This window comes from Tribolium madens, unplaced genomic scaffold (genome assembly GCF_015345945.1).
Source record: "Tribolium madens isolate multiple individuals breed KSU strain unplaced genomic scaffold, Tmad_KSU_1.1 Scaffold_96;HRSCAF=242;Tcas5.2_LG5, whole genome shotgun sequence".
Lineage (NCBI taxonomy): Eukaryota > Metazoa > Arthropoda > Insecta > Coleoptera > Tenebrionidae > Tribolium > Tribolium madens.
In genome coordinates this window covers 7898196-7915932 of record NW_025401068.1, presented here as the reverse complement: position 1 = coordinate 7915932, position 17737 = coordinate 7898196, and the positions used below count along the sequence as shown (strand labels likewise).

At 34.0% G+C, this 17737-nt stretch overlaps 1 protein-coding gene across 2 annotated transcripts in view; it reads right to left on the bottom strand.

Moving 5' to 3' along the window:
• LOC123012513 (neuroligin-1-like) overlaps positions 1-17737 on the bottom strand; it is a 111753-nt gene that overhangs the window by 15358 nt on the left and 78658 nt on the right. For both annotated transcript variants that reach the window (XM_044410497.1, XM_044410498.1), the window contains exons 6-8: positions 15789-15977; positions 3297-3503; positions 1446-1912 (exon numbers count right to left, since the gene is read on the bottom strand). In XM_044410497.1, coding sequence (XP_044266432.1) covers positions 1446-1912; positions 3297-3503; positions 15789-15977 — 863 coding nt within the window. The remainder of the gene's footprint in view (positions 1-1445; positions 1913-3296; positions 3504-15788; positions 15978-17737) is intronic.

The following is a 17737-nucleotide window of genomic DNA, read 5'->3' as shown; positions in this document are numbered from 1 at the left end:
GTCAATTCGTTACTCCAACTGTGAGTTTTTAGTCCACAAAATCTCTAATGCTGAAAACGTAATACGAAATAAATTCTTGAAGCGGCCAGGCGATTCGTTCTTTGTGTTTAGTTTCAATGAGAATTTACGTGGAGCGTACATACCACCACTCGTAAATAGTGTAAAGCAAGAGAAAACAAAAAAAAACTGTATTTGGCAGAAAAACCGTTAAAAAGCATAAAGCAATCAAAAAACAATTACGGACATACATTTTCATGTAAATTTTTTCTCGTAGTTTGCGGCGAACATTTCCAATGCGGTTCAGCAACTTTGGCAGATAAAAATAATGTTTTTCGTTGCCACAACATTGCCTATTTAATCAATTTATCTCCAGCTTTTTGGSCTCAAAGCTTGTAAACTTGTAGTCCTGAAGTGTTTAGATAATTCTTAGATCGAATGCTTAATAGATTTTCATGGCAGCTATTCTCGCCAAAACTCTAAAAAAAAACGAAACTTTTAATGGAACAACTCGCGGGTAGGTAAATATACTACAAAAAGCACGCGCGGTTCCAATACAATACGACAACTCGAAGGAAGTTTAACAAAGGACTTTGTCTTACCGCCTTTCCAGTTCGAATACATTTGAGATTACCGAGCTTTGATTAGGACTGGGTAAATATATACACCAAAGTTTGGTTTAAGATCATAAATTAAATCTGACTCGATTCGGACTTTTTTGATTGTAACAAGCAGCAAACATTTAATTTCGACTAAGACTTTAACWGTGAATGAAWCGGATAGCAAGTTGGAATAGTACATTGGGGTTATTCTGCCAACCCTTTGTATAAATATTGCCTCAATATCTAATAAACTACGACGGTGGTGGCCTACTTTCCCAGGTACTGCATGTCAGATAGTTTAATTTATTTTGTTGCTATCTGGAAATTTAAGGTTCTAGATCCAGCCAATCTTTTAACTTTTCTATATTTTGGTTTAATTTTCAACTTTTCGCTGTCTTTTTTCTCAAACTGTTTAAATTTGTAATATGCAGACATAATCTTGGTAGAGTAATTGTACAAAAGAGAACAAATCACGAAAAAAAAAGAATAAATAAAAGCGGAGAGAAATTAAAATTTTATTTTTTTTCGACTCACTCTTGTAAATTATTTTTATTAAACTAATCAATTTCTTATCAACCTATTTCCGTCTGTAAGATGATGTAATCCTTCGTTTGCAGTTTTACCAATTTTAGTCCATCAATAAATGAAAAAGTTGCTGGTGAATTATAGGCGTATATTTATCTAGATATGGCCATCTTGGCAGAGTGAAGTCCTTTCATGATTTACGTACATAATAAACTATAAATTCCTAGTCCAAAATTTATGTTTATTCAAACATCCGCTACCCGTATCATAAATAGACAGAACTTTACGTCCAGTTTACGAGACATTTTGTCTCAAACCTACCATCGGAAAATCCCTGTCTCCGGTCTGATGCTGGAAGTGCAGAAAAAACGTCTTTCCGCCCCGCATCGAATGCAGATAGCCCACCCTGATGAGGGGAGCCGCCGTGTGTCCGTCGCTGAGGACATCAAGGGTGGCGTCCCTCACACTGAGCGGATTCTGAGTAGGTCGCTCCCAGTCGGTGTACTCGTTCTTGAGGGTCGAAAATATCTCGTTCAAGTGGTAATAATAAGAGTTCCTCACGTATGTCCTTAAGATTCTATCACGCCTCGTTTCGTTAAACCCGAACTCGAGATCTTGCGCGTTCAAATCCAGATACGATTCCGTACTCGTTAAACCAAACAAAAGGTCGCGCTCCGGAAAATCAGCCAGTTCGTATCCGGCAGATGTCGCCACTGTCGATGTGCTACCGGTCGGAGGAGCGCTAGTGGGGTTCAGCAGGATCGTGCCGTCGATGAACGGGGCGAAACCTACCAGGAAACAAACAATTAGTAATTAGATACAATAAAACGGCAAGGCACGAAATACATCTTCATTGGAACACTTGCTGCATCTGTTGAATTCAAACAAGAAAATTAAAAAAGTGAACACACCAATAATAGTATCTGTTTCTTTTTCCAAACACGTTCTCCTTCGTAAAACAATAAATTATAAGTCTGAATTAAACCTAAGTTAGAAACAAGAAAAATATTTTTGGGTGCCTTTCACAAAAACAAACAGAACGCATTCGTGGTACTAATGTTTTTATATTTCGTGTATTAGGTACCTATAATCTTTTTAAAGTTGAGATGCAGCAAAGTGAATTTTAAATATTTATGTAATAAAATAAGTTTGTTGGATATTCAGGCGCCCTCATGTAAAGTTTTAAAACGATGCGCTGGTTTTATTTACGTATCCGCGTAAAAGTCTCGATTTGCAATAGTGGATTACAATCTTTTGCATCTATCAACTGCCGTTTGACAATTGATAGAGAATTGAAGATGGCGCCATTCTCTATAAAAATGACGCGGACACTAAAATATTTTCAGACTACAAGCCATAAARTCTATAGGAAAAACTCAAAGTTTGTTCATGTTTTTATACGAAAGACAATSGAGTCAAAAATGTCCAAATTTAAGAACCACTTTYCTGTATTGAATTAGCTTTTATTCAATACGCAATAAAATCGGAACGTCTGCGGATWGTTATCGATCGRGACTACAGCGTTAAATTAAACAGAATACAAATTAGAATGTACATTATCTTTCACTATTTAGACAGAAAGTTAAACAGCAATACACATATTAGATTTAAGTTTACAATATACCATTAGCAAGTTTGCAACTAAACAAAGTCAATATCCTCATTTTCTGTTACGTCCCGACTGCAGTTGAAGTTCTTTGCGGATTCCAAGTCGAGAGAAACCTTTGTAAACGTGATAAAATAAATTTATTGCTCATGTGGATAATTTCATGAATTTATCTAGCTGCACACAAAAGCATGAAATGCAAATTAAGCAAAAAAACGCGAGTGGATAAGTTATATGATTATTTTGTTCACCCATCGCTCTTGAAAAGTTTTAAGCGTGATGGAAAAACGAAAATGTAAAAAGTTAATTGCGGTTTCATGCAGTTAATCTTTAAGAGGTATATAAATTGAAAATAAATGACAAATATTTGTTCGCGAAACTAGGAAAATATTCTACTCCGCGACGTTTGCATTTTTCATTAAAATTGAAATTTGTTTCGTCTCGCAAACTTGCTACACACGAATATTGTAAAGAAAACTCTTTTTAAATTTGTCAGCTGCATCTTGTCTCTTGCTCCTTGTCCGAAGTGACAGAAAAATGCTTCTAAACCTCCTTAGGCTACTTACCCGGGAGAAACCTAGGCGAGTCTATCCTAACTTTGAGAAGCTCGTCTAAGGGTTTCTTCCTAAGACAGGGTGCTAGATCGTCCTCGTGTAGGTCTCCATGACAGTTAGTATGTTCAGCAACACTGCGTTTGACCGAAAGCGGATCYCTCTGGAGCGCCCAGGGACTGAGTCCCGAGCCACTTAACAAGATGACTCGATGTAAAAGCTCTGAAACAATCATGGATCAGCTGAACAAATTGGTATTTATTGGCCGATCTAAGTGGCTGCTTAAGTAAACTGACGCCATGAGACCTTAATCGCTTCCGACCATGACTTTTATTTGTTCAAATCAAGATCGGGGCCGAAATACGCCACTTAGTACACATTTCATTTCGGACACGTCTGCTGACTTAAGAGATAATGGAAGAACGCTGCACGGAACGTAAATAATAATTGCCAAGTTTGAAAGACTTGACGAAAAAATGAGGAATAACTGGGACATGAGGTGGTATTATATAAATATTATAGAAACGTTCAAATCAATATTTGGTCCAAACCCTCTGCACTTTTCAACAAATTTATTTTGAACAGTTGTGGGTTCATTTCATAGCTAAATTTAATAACAGTGTAAACCGGAATTCATTTCAAAATAAAAAAAAATAACAAACGTTCCAAAACTTTGGTGTAACAAACACGTGGCCAAAGACTTTTTAAAAATTTCTATATTACTATTATAAATATCTTGAATGAGTAATAAAGTTGTAAACTACTGTTGGTATAAGTAACTTGGAACTTAAAATTACCAATAAACCTACGTAAAGAATTTTTGATGGATTAAAGCTTGAAAACGAAGATCTAAATATATTTAGATAGAGAGATGGTAAAGTCTTGTACAAAATTCATAGTCTGCTATTCTGCATTTATTCGAAAAATGATCGAACAGGTCACTTTTACATTTWAAAAAGACACTAAATGGCATAATAAAAAAATATGTCTAAAGTGCCTTTTTAAAATGTAAATTTGACTTGTTCGAGCATTTTTCCAAAAAATAGCGGAGCTATGAATTTTGTGCAGGACTTTATCATCGCTCTGTATATGTTTCTAAATTTATTTCCAATATGAGTTTCAAGGAGAGCCTTTTATGCATTTACATTTAAAATTATCACTCGGAACCGCATTTAGGTTAATTAGAATTGGTTTAATATAAGTTTGTACATTTAAGAAATTTAATTTAGCTTTGGMATAGCTTTGAATTTTTGACAATGGAGAGCCGGTTCTGCTTTCCCGTCTCGAATCAATATTCATGGTGAATGAAGACTAATTCAATTCGTTAGGTCCGCACAATTAGAAGGTGTTGGCACGTCAAGCTCGTCATAGAAAACAGGGGCTTGGCATGCTGCAATTACAGATAGAATCGTTATCTAGGGTACACATGCATCACGAGTACGAACAATGACTGTTTAGTCCAATAATTTGTCTCTACCTCCACATAAGTAACATATGTATGGTGTAAATGGCGCTCTTTATTACTCTCGTTGTTCATGACTGTGTACGAAAAAACCGATCTGTCACCTCCTTTTTATTCTACATGTAAAATCTCAAAAATTGTGAGCGGCTGTTTTGAAAAATTCTAACTGCTCAAAATGATTGAAAGCTGCCACTTACTGAGAAAAAATTTTAATACACGGCTCGCTAAAATTTTATGCTTATTGTTTAACTCGAAGGGAATTAGTAAAAGACAAGMACGTCTCTCGYTGGCGATAAAATTTTACAACTCTCACTCTCAAATTTTTAACACATTCTCRTCGTTTTAGTGCCGGTGTAAAAATAATGTAATTGCAGATCCATTGTTTTAATTTGATTTGTCCAATGCTAAAGTTTCGTTAAATCGAATAAGTTAGTTTGTGTTCCATTAGGAAGATGAAGTAGAACTAATTAAATATATTGGAGGATGGAGCTCACATTAATGAAAATCAAAAGAGACTTCTGTTTGAACGCGACAAGAATACCTTTTAATTATAAGCTGCTGTCTTTTTACAATGCCTCATTACTACAGTTAAAATTTATCTCACCGTTTCCTCGAATAGACAAATGAAWGATTACCCAAGAGTGACATAATCCTAAAAAGAAAATTAGCATGGTTAATTTGTATATGCACGACTCTGACAATTTCCATTCGTTGCACGGAAAAAACTTGCTAATTACGTGCATTTGTCGCATTTTACGTTCCGTGTCTAACCAGTTGCACTTCAGTCTAAAAAAATTTAGTCGTTATTAACAACGAAAACAATATCACAAAAGTGTCGCGTTGTGGTTTAATGACCGCTTCTACATCTTTCCTTATTGATATCCTGTCTTGGTCGTGCATTATAGATTACGCTCCAAGTTCACTTCAATATCGAATAATAAATGGCGACCCTTCTGAAATTATGTAAAGTCGATGCTTGATCAAGTGTGCCTAGAATTTGATGTGTAATGGTGAAGGTTACGCTTGCTCGGTTTAACGTAAGATCTTTAGATCAATTCAAAAATGTAACGGAGAATTATGCGAGACTGAGGGTCGGATATTACAGTTTAGACAAGATTTTATGTTCGTGTAATGAAAATCTTAAAGTATTCCATGCAAATTATGGTTTTCAGGTTATCGAAACAATCTGGAAGGAGATCATCGAGGTTAGTACTGATAATAAAAATATTATTATTCCTAACAGTTTTAAGCAAAAAAACAGACAGCTTTTACACGAATAAAGTAAAACTGGATAAGCAAATAAATTGGCGGTGAAGTAATAAAAGTCAAAAAAGAATGAGCTAAATAAGTAAAATTAAAAGTATGCGACTGAATAAATCATTAAACAAAAAACAAGTACCTATGTAATATAAAACGTAATATTTTTCGGTTTTATTATTATAAATGAGTTTGTCGGCTTGACTGTTAAAGATCGAAAAAACATTAAATTAATACTATTTTCATCATTTTCAAATATTGTACAACAGATATTCGTAATAAGTAAAAAATGTTAATTATTATTCCTTAACTTTGCAGACGAACTAAAAAATTATCCAAGAGTCCGTCTTTAATCTAAATAGCTGATACGACAGATATAGCTAACACGACAGATTTGCTTCAGTTTAAAGTTTTAAATTTAATTTAAATTTGCTAATAAATTGCAGAATAAAAAAATTTCTTTGAGAAATATTTCTTCCCATGTGTAAAGGTAGTAAGTAAGTTAACTGGTATACTGGGTCTTGAATTAAATTTCTTGTCAAAGTGGCTTATGATTCTGCAAATAATATAAAACGTATCAATCATCTTATTTTTTGGAAACCACTACTGTTAAACAATTATTTCCACTGTATGTTATACTTATATTATTTAAAAAATATAGAAACATGATGAGTGGGTATTAATTTATTTATTAAGTGTGTCTTTGTTAGACAATAAATTAAAAGATTTCATCAATTTTCCATTGGTCGCTGTTATAAAAAACATGTACTTATATTCAAAGGTCCCTGTTTTTTGCTGAAAACCAGAGCACCAAGCCCAATAGCCGTTTTCAAATGCTTTCCTCGAAAAACACGAAACATCTATTGTACGCAAAGTTAGAGCATTTCCACCACGAAACTAAACTAAAAAAAAATATGGAATAATTAGACTTTAGCAAATATTTTTTTCCTCATGCTCGCACACTATTAATATTTTTTATTCTGCATTGCCTGCTTTCGAATTCCTGGGTAGTTCCCAACTTTGCACGAAATAGTTGTCATTGTTCAGTTTGAGTATAATTGGGTGGACAAGTCTTTAAAGGACTGCACGGATCATTAATCTAAATGAATGATGGAGGGTAGAGACAATCCCCGACTAAACCTCAAAATTGACAATTGCCAGAGTTTTTTTGCTCGATTATTAAACCTGGGGTATGAGYGTGCCAGAAATAATGTAGAGGAAGTGTAATTTCTCCATTTGTGACTAGTGCAGCCAAATTGTAATTGTTTAAAATTAGTGTAAGTTCCAGTTGTGCTATGACGAATTAACCCATCTGTGCCCCTGGTGACTATGATATATTAATAACAGGAGCGGGAAAGATGCCTTCCTGCTAAATACCTCACCATAACATAATTAGTGCAATAGCTCCTCGTCCAGAGGACACGAATATGCAGGTTGTCCGTTACAATAACCACTGATTACGCTCCTGAGGGGCGAGGAAACATAATCTCTGAATTAATGTTTGTACCAATAATGAATAAAACTCCTGGCTCTTTCTTTTTATGATAKTTCCTCCTCTCGTAAACAAAGGTTAAAGTACGGCCTCAAGTTATTGCACCATTGCCATTGTTTTCTTATTACTTTGATGTTTTGTTTGGCTCTTGACTTGCTTACTTCTTTGATTAATTTCAAGTGGTTTTAATTAAGTTTAGAAATTTCCTTGTAGAAAACTGCGGTTTTACTGATTATTCTCGTTATTTAAAATAAGACTAAAATGAGCACTCGTCGCTATTTATTCTTCAAACTAAATCACTGACATTTTTGCATACCTGAAAGAATCTATGTTCTAATTTAACATTTAATGAGAAATCACATTTTAAAGAAGCAAAAACAACCATTTAAAATTGGGATGAATTTACATTAAAATTACCAAATAACAATTCACGTCGCATCTAAAGGATAGTTTCATCAAAAGTTTTTTCATTCAACCAAGAATTGTATAAACTATTGCTGAATGTAGTAATTAAACAAAATTAATTTGATTTTAAACAAGAAATTAGATATAAATACATAATACGAGTACAGGTTTCTATTTTAATTAAATTCCAGCTGCTTAAAAATTCCCATTCAGATGGAAAATAACGTATTCTCGAGCACCATTCTTGATGAATAATCAAACTTTCTCCCAGATTAAAAACTTAATTAGATTTTGCTTCTAAGAAATCTGAATTTAATCTGTGTGTTTCACCACTCGTCGGTTAGTTCGTTAGTGTCCATAAAGTAAAGTTCAAAAACGCTATCTACAAGAAACCTCCATCGCATTACGGAAGCATGACAATAGGCAGTGAAGTAGTATAGTGCTTTGGTCGCCGGAAGCAAAAAACAACTCTCTATGGAGCCAAGAACACTTTAAGATTACCGAGACTATTGCGCAAAATTGAAGATTTCACTATTTTATTCCCTGGACTCCTCACTTTGTATCGAGTTAGAAACTTTCAAAGTTGGAAAAAGTCGTGACAATTAGGGAATTGAAGAATTGATTCCACATTGTTTGATGGGTTATCATATTAAACTAAAATTTAAATAGTTTCAGAGGGATTAACTGGAAACTGAGAATGAAATTACTAATTRGGTTGGCCCGGAGTTTTTGCCGGAAAGTGTCAGTGAAAGTTTTAAATATATTCGACCTCTCGGTTCTCGCAAAGTTATATTGCGGTAAATGGACAAAAAGTCGTACGTGCTGTCACAAAGGAAGCCCAAAAGGCCGAGAACTGTATTATAATAAATTCTCGCTTCATTCACAATTATTTCGCTAGTTTCAAAAATAAGTAGCTTAATTTAAAACTGAAAGCTCGAGCGGCAAGAAGTGAATTTTACATCAATTGCTTCGCAGAAATGTAAATGCTTTTTTGTTAAAAGCCCAAAGAAACTTCAAAGACAGGAATACCTGAAAGGTTTTCAATTTGGGTCTATTATAAATACTTTTTAGAGCATTAAACTACATGTTTTCTTCACATACATATGTACATATTCAACTTCAGACCCTCAAAGTTAGCTCAAACTTTTTTCACCTTAATAAAATTCACTTACAAAACACAATTATATATGCAGTGACGCGAATGCAATTTGGACAGTTTTCTATTAAGATAAGTGCTATAAAAGTTTGCTTCCAATACTGGAAATTTTTATGTGGTACTTAAAAACATGTAAATTAAAACATCAAAGGAAATGAAAAGCTATATAATGTTGCAAAATCTCACTTCACTGTCTACTTTTCCATAAATAATAAAACACTTCAAATTTGCACCTAGTAAAATTCTGTAAAGTAAGGTGGCGAATACAAATAACACATGTGTCGAGTACCTATTTAAAATAAGTAGAAACCAATCTATTTTACGAGATTATTATTATTATTTTACTTTTATGATATTTTATTTATTTTTTCATTCATTTTTATTGTTTAAGTTTTATTCCAACGTCTAGTAATCTCACGCACGAAATTGCAAAATTTGCTAAAATTTAGATAAACTAGATATGTCTGCACAATTTCTTGGGAAATAATATCAAAGCGCAATATCAAGTAGATGCAATAGCGTGCACGGCTYACAAATGTGAATCGCAAGTTGTAACACCCCCAATTCAAATATTTGCTTTTTATGAAAATTTAAAACTGCCGCTAGATGATTGTGGGTAAAATTTCCTGCCTGCTAAAATTTTTTTTGTACATCTTTAACACATTTTTTGTAATGTGAATACACAACAATAATTTATGCTTCACGGTGATACATATCGGTCTTTGCAGTGATTTGAGACATACGGATCTCGCAGGTTCATTTCACTGGAAAGCTAGATTTATTTTGGTTGTAAGTTGTTTCTCTGAATGGTAGTGCAGGGCCGACGCTTTCAATTCAGCTGTCCATATTGTTGGCTTAAAGATACGTCCTCATCCATCTTCGTTCCTAAGCCTAAGTGTCTGAAGCCTCTTTCCAAATTCGAGCTTACTTGTTCATTTAAAAACAGCCTACCGATGACTCTTACCTACGTTTTTACGTGCGTATGTTTTATTCCAGCAAGAGGTCACGTATTTTTTATAGCTTCTAAAAAACCGATGTTCCGATATATCATGATAAAATAGTTTATTGGCCATTGGAGGCATTTTTATATTTCGACTGGCGATAAATGAGGCGGTTTTGCAACCTTATCGGCCAAAAATAATAGTCAAAAGCAGAAAATTTGGAGTCAAAATTCCAAAAGCTTGGTTSGTCTCTGTTCAAATTAATCGAATAAATATTGCGGCCACTCGAACGGCCACCCAATTTTGGTCGGACAGATTTACCGTCTGAGGATAGCTTTTAAGTGATACAATTCTACGATTTCCTTGGTCAATTGACTGGCTTTCAGCTAGTGTTGGTCGTCCTGGAATAGACAACAATGGCGGTTACGGCTCCCGGAGTGATAAAATTTCGTCGAGTGTGGACGCAAACCTTGGGCTGTGATTACCACTCTTTATTTCTTTGATTATTTCCCAATAGCRCACTTTTGATTTAATTAAACAACTGACTATTAGGCGAGTTAATCATCATTTCTTTGTGGTGAGTTAAAATTGAATAGATGCTCTGACACGTTTGCGTTTTAGGTCAGAAAAATTTATTCGTAATAGCGGTCAGAGTAAAGAGAAAAGTCGAGTTGGTAATCGGGCTTTTATACGAGTTTAACAAAATGGACGGCCGTTTTGTATCGCTGGGGCTTGGGGTGGGCGTCAAACGCTTGCATAAATTGTAGCCTTTCTTAAAATCGATACTATTTATGGGCAGTTATTGCCTTTTAATTTGAGGACATTAAGTCAACGACCAGGCTCGTTTGTTTGCTAAATTCAGGATGATCGCAAAAATAATTGTGTACACTCAACAATGACAATGATAAAATTCGCATTGAGGTTTTTTAATTACAAATTTCGTTTTACAGCCACWATCTGRCACATATTGCAAGCGAGCATGAACGAATTATRCCATACTCATAAATCGCTTTTGTACAATATGATTAATAATTTACAAAGAAAAGCTGTTAGCAAAACAAAAAGGGGGCAGAATTTTAATGATATAACCTAAACCACGCTTTATTTTAATCTACAGCTTGAACGTTGAATAATATTTAATCGGATCTAAAAATTTTTGGTTGGGTCGTCCATCAGTGGTATTATATGATGGCACTCCAGGGATCGTGTAGAAAATATAGTAGTCTATAGGGTTTAAGATAACCCAACTTCTAATAAAATTGCTATGATGCAGATATGAACACTAATATTAAAAGTTTTTCTTTCTATAGAAAGACTAACCAAACTTTTTGTAATATTAATCAACCAATTCAAAAAACTCCATCTACACCTAGAAAAACTAACCTTATAGTATGTTAAGTTTAATTAAAAACAATTTGTTTCAATTATTTGGGTCAAATTAAAAAACTACATTTTGAGATAATATGTCTATTGWTTCTTCAATTTTTGTCTTTATATATCTATAGCACGCTATACTCTTACACAGTTCCTCTCAACAAAAGTGTCTATTTGATAAATAATCTTACCGTAATACTTGTGTTCCCTTATTTAACATTTCTGGYATTTAATGCATCTCTTCGTAATAATTTAAGCCTCTTTGGTTAATAAGTATGCTGGTATATTTAGAGCAAAATCCTTCTCTACTCTCCAATATTACTAAAGATAAAAAAATTTAATTAACTCCTGATTAAATATTTAAGATTTAATTGAGTTACCCGTAATTAACGAAAGTTTAAAATGTTTTTTTAAAGAGTCGCGGACATTTTGAAAGTGTTAAAAAGTTAACATCTCTGAACATCTTTAATTCCATCCATCAGTCGTTAAAAAAATGAGAGACTGATCCGCTGAAACGAACAGTCTATAAAAACATTCTAAAAAGTTCTTCCTTTTCTATCACTAATATTGATTGACTTCAATCTTGGGCTTACATTTGACTATCTGCTTGTACCTCCTAAGTGCTTAGTAAACAATAAAATCAACTTTGATTGTTCAATTTCGGAAAAAMATCCATTTGATATTCAGCGAKTCAAGCCTGYAAATTGAAAGAACCGTGGTAGTCGTCCTGTCCTTATTAAAATATCAAAGTGCTGAAACTAAATGTATAAAAGCGACTCCGCTKACTGGTGAAAAGACGCTTTGAGTTTCAATAGTAGCAATAGCCATGAACTATCCCAAAGTTAGCGTTTTCTAATCTATGACTTGATATTTTCGTCTAGTCCATACGAGTTGAAATCTCGAATTTGCATAAGTTTTGTCGATTAAATAATTAGCAAAGTAAATTTCAGTTTTGCGTTGAACGTAGCAGAAGGTTCCGGCCTTTTCGCCTCCAAAGGTCAAGAGCTTTTGCTTAAATTAATCATTACCTATCSACGGTTCTGTTAACTACCTTTCGCTTATAAAGCAGGAATAATCTGTAGGGATAAACTAAGACGTGAACGATGGCTTTTATAATTGGCCGTGAAAAYAAATGGGCACACTTGACCCCTGTCAAAGGTAAAAATCCGAAACAAACGTGGCGAAGTTGGAAGAAATCGAAAGTTTTTATTGCTTCCAAGCTCACGTACAATACAAATTACTCTAATGTATTGACAGGAAAAGCACCAGGAGAATATAAGTTTGCCAAGAAAATTAAGAGGAGGAATTAGTAAGCGAATAAAGTTTCCTGGACAAATATAAGAAGCTTAATCAGAATTTCGGCCRATAAATGAGGGCTAACGTGTTATTGGCAAGGAGACAACGCTGCATTTGAAATAGTATCATGAATTATCGCGTTGTTATCTCCTCCAAATCTATTTTCCGAGCAGACAATCAGAAAGACTGTTTCTTTATTTATTTCTTCGAAACGAAATAAAACAAAATTGCTTTTGTTGGAAAGCGTGCAAATTCTTTTTTTTAATGCAGACCTATTCGGACTAACACCCCTCAAAGGAGTCGTTCAATTCGGCTCGTAAGGACGATGATTTCGACAGTTTGAAAATTTGCGTCGAGTCAAGCATGTAGATAGCTCTTGATTACACTCTATACTCAACCAAATCTTAGATCTTAAACGCTGCCAATTTTTATTTAAATTTTTGTATTTGAAAAATGTGTCGCAGACTCRCTCCAACTTTCATCTGCATGTAGTAATATTGCAAATTTGTATCCAAAAAKTTGGCCAAAACTGAAATGTATTAAGCTGAAGCTGTGCAATTTCTTCSAGCTGGTAAAAATGTGACAGTGCGACAAACTTACAGGAAAYAAGATCTGTTAAAAGTCGTAGTCTTGAAAATYGATTTTATTACGCCGGYGTGTGCTTGAACGGGCCCAATTTATTCGAAAGTTTTTCTAGTTGTACGGRATGATTCAAAAACTATGTGGCCGGAAGTAAATATCAGTCAGTGTGAWTTTCTTTCGATTTCCAATATCAGTTCAGTTCCGAAACCTGACTCCATCAAATAAATTAAAACCTGATTGTGATAAAATTGTGCACCGTGATCTCCGAACGACTGCCAGAATACCTCTTTTCTCATCTCCTTCGCATAAAATAAACATGAAATTCCTGACCCAAATACTCAATATTTAACAGTTTGTAAGCGTATATTATTAAAACCGGAGACAATCTGACCAGATCCTGAAAATCTTGGCTCATCGTCAAACCATAAACAAAGCAAAAGGGGAAAGTCAGCCAATCGCTGTTCTGATTTTATGCCCTTACTTAATTCCAAGCTGAATTTATCAATTTTATTTAATAAGCTGGAACCCACTTATCAAATACATTCTGCTGTATCAGAAATTTTAAGCAGAAAGGTGAAAAAATTTGCTTTTTGTCGGTTTTGCCTGACGGTCCCCATCAGAATGATTAAATGTAGTTTTTACTCCCTGAGAAAATCTATAATAAACTTCACATGATGCAGAAACTCAAAGCGACATATTTCCCTAYTTTATCTAAAGAAGTCATGTATAAAAAGACGTAAAATGTTTCCTACTGCAATTTATTTGGAACGATGTTTAAGTGAGAAAAAAAACTGCAAAGTTTCAGGCTTGTTAAAACATGTCTTCGATATTCTCACTCATCAATTTTACACCGATATGTTTTATTATATTTACTTATYCGTTTTATAGACAAAGTTTTAATCTTACATCCCCTGTGGTTTTCTAAATTAAGAATTTTGCTTATTTATTTTTAACGATTTAAGAAGCTTTTTTATTTATACTTAAAAGCTTACAGTAAATAAAATCTCGTGAGGTTTACTCATCATTCTCTAAGGGATAAGGACTTTACAAGTTTTTATTGCTCCAAGGCATAAATATCTAATTTTAATTGGCTTTAAATTTTTTCCACTGAAACTAATTTTTTAAGAGATTTTTTTTAGAAAGTAGGAAACACGACTTAATAATAAATAAAAATTTAAATAATATAACTTATTCATACTTTCATACAGACTCTTGCTTTTAAATTTTAATTCGTTATAAATTTATGGTGTCATAAATGAGTAAAGACTAATGTCTAGCTCTAACCCTTAATAATGAGAATTTACGACCAGTAAWWTTTTTAAATACTAAMGTAAAATCTTAGCATGATACAAAATGCACTAATTTCTTTATTTAAAACAYATTAATTTGTCTAAAAATTGCTTAAAATTTAAAAAAGTATTATATTGACTTTAATTTGTTTTATTTCCAACAAAAACAATAAAAAACTTTACTTTAATAAAAATGCTTTCAGGCCTTCTGTATGCCTGCAGATAAGCTAAATAAAAACATTGCCAACAACACACTTGCCAATAAAAATGTACCTATAATACGTGAGCGTGCTTTGATGGAAACCGTTTTATCAGGAGTAAAATCTAATAAAACAACTGCCAATCTCTTTGCTAATAAATTACTAGCAAACAGTTTAATTCGATGGAAAAAAACGCAATTTGGTCTTCAAAGAATATAATTTCATATTTTAGTATACGTTGAGGGCAATCCGAAGTAATCCAAGTGCATTTTTTATGCAAATTTATTTGCCTTTGCAAGGCGTACACCGCGTCTTTTTTGAATATTTGAGTTCTAATAAATTTTCAATATGTAGATTATGACGTGTCAGAAGGATTTGATTAAAATTTTGTCGGCAATTTACGTTTATAGTGGTTCTTGTTGAGCAATTGATAGAATTGCAAATAGGGCCGTTTCCAATTCWAAATGCAATGTTTTTGTAATTCTTCTTATGCGATGGRATGAAATTACTAGTCGCGGGACATGGATTGCAATGATTGCAACAGGAGCTCGCCCTGTTAAATTACAAACGGAGTTGATATTGGGCTCTCCAGTGGAAACATTGACTCGAAATTGAATCTGACTGAACTCAAATGAGCAACCATTTCCCAAATAATGAACGGGTACTTTTTTAAACAACGTTTTTATTAAAGACGAGTTTCTTTAGAGACAGTAGCGATATCGAGAGTTTTTCAATCTGCTGTTGACGCCGACAAATTGTGTACACAGCACAACAGTTCGTATCGAAAATTGGAGATCGTCCATGTGATGCAGACGTTATTACAAAAGTAATTTTTTTTGTGAACTCAAAATTTGTTAAAGTGCAAACAAATGCTTTGCCTGGCTCTCAACATTTAGTCAAAGATTGTTTATTCGTAAAGGCGGTTAAATGCACCCTTTAGCAAAATGACGATAAATCTCTCGTCCCGGAAGAGCGTTAAAAGTCGTTACTGATTTGTAACACGGAAGAGGAAGGCTGGGGCAACTTAGGTCGTTGATAATATTTGCTTGTTACCTTTTGCTACAGGAGACACAGCTATAAAGTTGACGAGGGCGGCACCGGTGCCGTGACCCATCAGAGTCACCCTCTCGGGATCACCTCCGAAGGTTGGTAGATTTTCCCTAAGCCAGTGCAACCCTGCTACAAGATCCATTAGACCGAAATTCCCTTGGGCACTACCTTTAGTACCCGTCTTAAGAAAACCTAAAACAAATAAAGACATAATTACTTCTAACAGAAAAAATAGTAGTTGACATTGTATGAAAACTTTGCAAACATGACTAGAAGTTTTTAAAATTGTAATTATTTCGGCCATTGAAATAAATATGTGCTTTAGGTGGTTTCAAAGTGTTTCAAGAAAATAGAAAATCCTGAAAGAACTACTTTGCCAAAATGAAACGGCTATAGGTAGTTACTCGAATATTATTATTCATGTTGAAGAAAAGCAACATAAGATGAAATAAATTGCCTCTTTTATTCCTGTAATGACTCTTTAAAATTTCAGCATTCATTCAGCAGCCGTTTCGAGTGGAAACTTAAACAATTTTTTAGAAAGCAAAATTATTTACAATTTATTTCCATCAGCATGTCTTTAGATATTCTATTAAAAGCGGGCTCAAATTTTTTCATCCGAGTTTCCCATACAAACTTTTCCGTTTTTGTTCTGAAGTAAGTGTAACCTTTTAAATCTTAACGTCGCCTTATACGTCACATACAGTCAAGAAAGACGGCGTTTTGTTGCATTAATAAATAGAAATTTTAATGAGGGATGGAAACTAATTTGAACCTCAGTTCTATAATTTTAAAACGAGATAAAAATCTTGAGCGGGTAAAAGCGTCGCTTCCACCCTTTCGTTTGGAAAAATTTATTATTTTACTGCGCACACGAGCAACGGTGGGCAGGAGGTGTAAATGAAATTAAAAATCGTTTCGAAGTCAGTGTGAGAGGTTGGGGTGGCACAGGGGTGATTAACGAGCCAGTTACAATGGGCCAAGAGGTTATTTTGTTCCGCCCGCCCCACACTGTCAACGTAAATTTTGCACTTTTTCTACAACAATTTTTTAAATTAGGTTAAAAAATCATTTTGGCTGAAATAAGTTTAAGGTCACAAGTTGAGAGGCGTTAGTTTCCTTTTGGGATGCAATGATCGGAATGTGTGTGAAAAAGGAGTGATTAACGAGGCCGTTTTGGCACAATGGGCCAAGTGGTTATTTTGTTCCGTGTCCCACATTGTAAACGTAAATTTCGTAACCTTCCTACAAAAGCTTTTATAAATTAAGTCAAGCAGTTTCGGTGTCAACATTGTAATTAAATTAATAAGATGCATATAGTTTGTTGTAAACCCATTGTTTTTAGTCCATTTGTTTCCAGCACTCGCGCGAGTTTATTTTGCTAATTTGTCAGCAAAACTAAGTTTGTTTGATGGCTATATTGTGCAAACTCAGCCACTTAAATTGGAGCTGTTGTATGATAAAGCAAATTATCACCCAAACCTAAGGCACATCATCCCTTARAACAAGCTATGTTCCCAATGGAACAATGCTAAGCTTCATGGACATATCGCAATCAATCAACTCAACTCCGGCATTACACCATTAACCCACATAGGCTTGAGAAGTTTTTAGGGAGATTGTTGACACAACTTGCTTCGATTTTTCTTGAGAGGTTTTTAACATTGATACGTCTAAAAATCTTGCAAACGTTTTTATACCCATCAAAACATCAAACGAAATTCTCAAAGCTACCCTAATGTATCAACTGGCAGTAAATAACATTTTGGTAAAGATGCCCAGCTAGTTTATTACAATCTAATAAATAAATCAATTTTGACCASAAACCATGTTTCGGATTGCTGAAGACAAGAGCTTTTATTTTATCTTGAATATCGATTTCGGCTCGTGTACAACACTGGAAAGTTAACAGAACTTTGTAATTAAATTTGCAACATCTATTTAATTTAAAA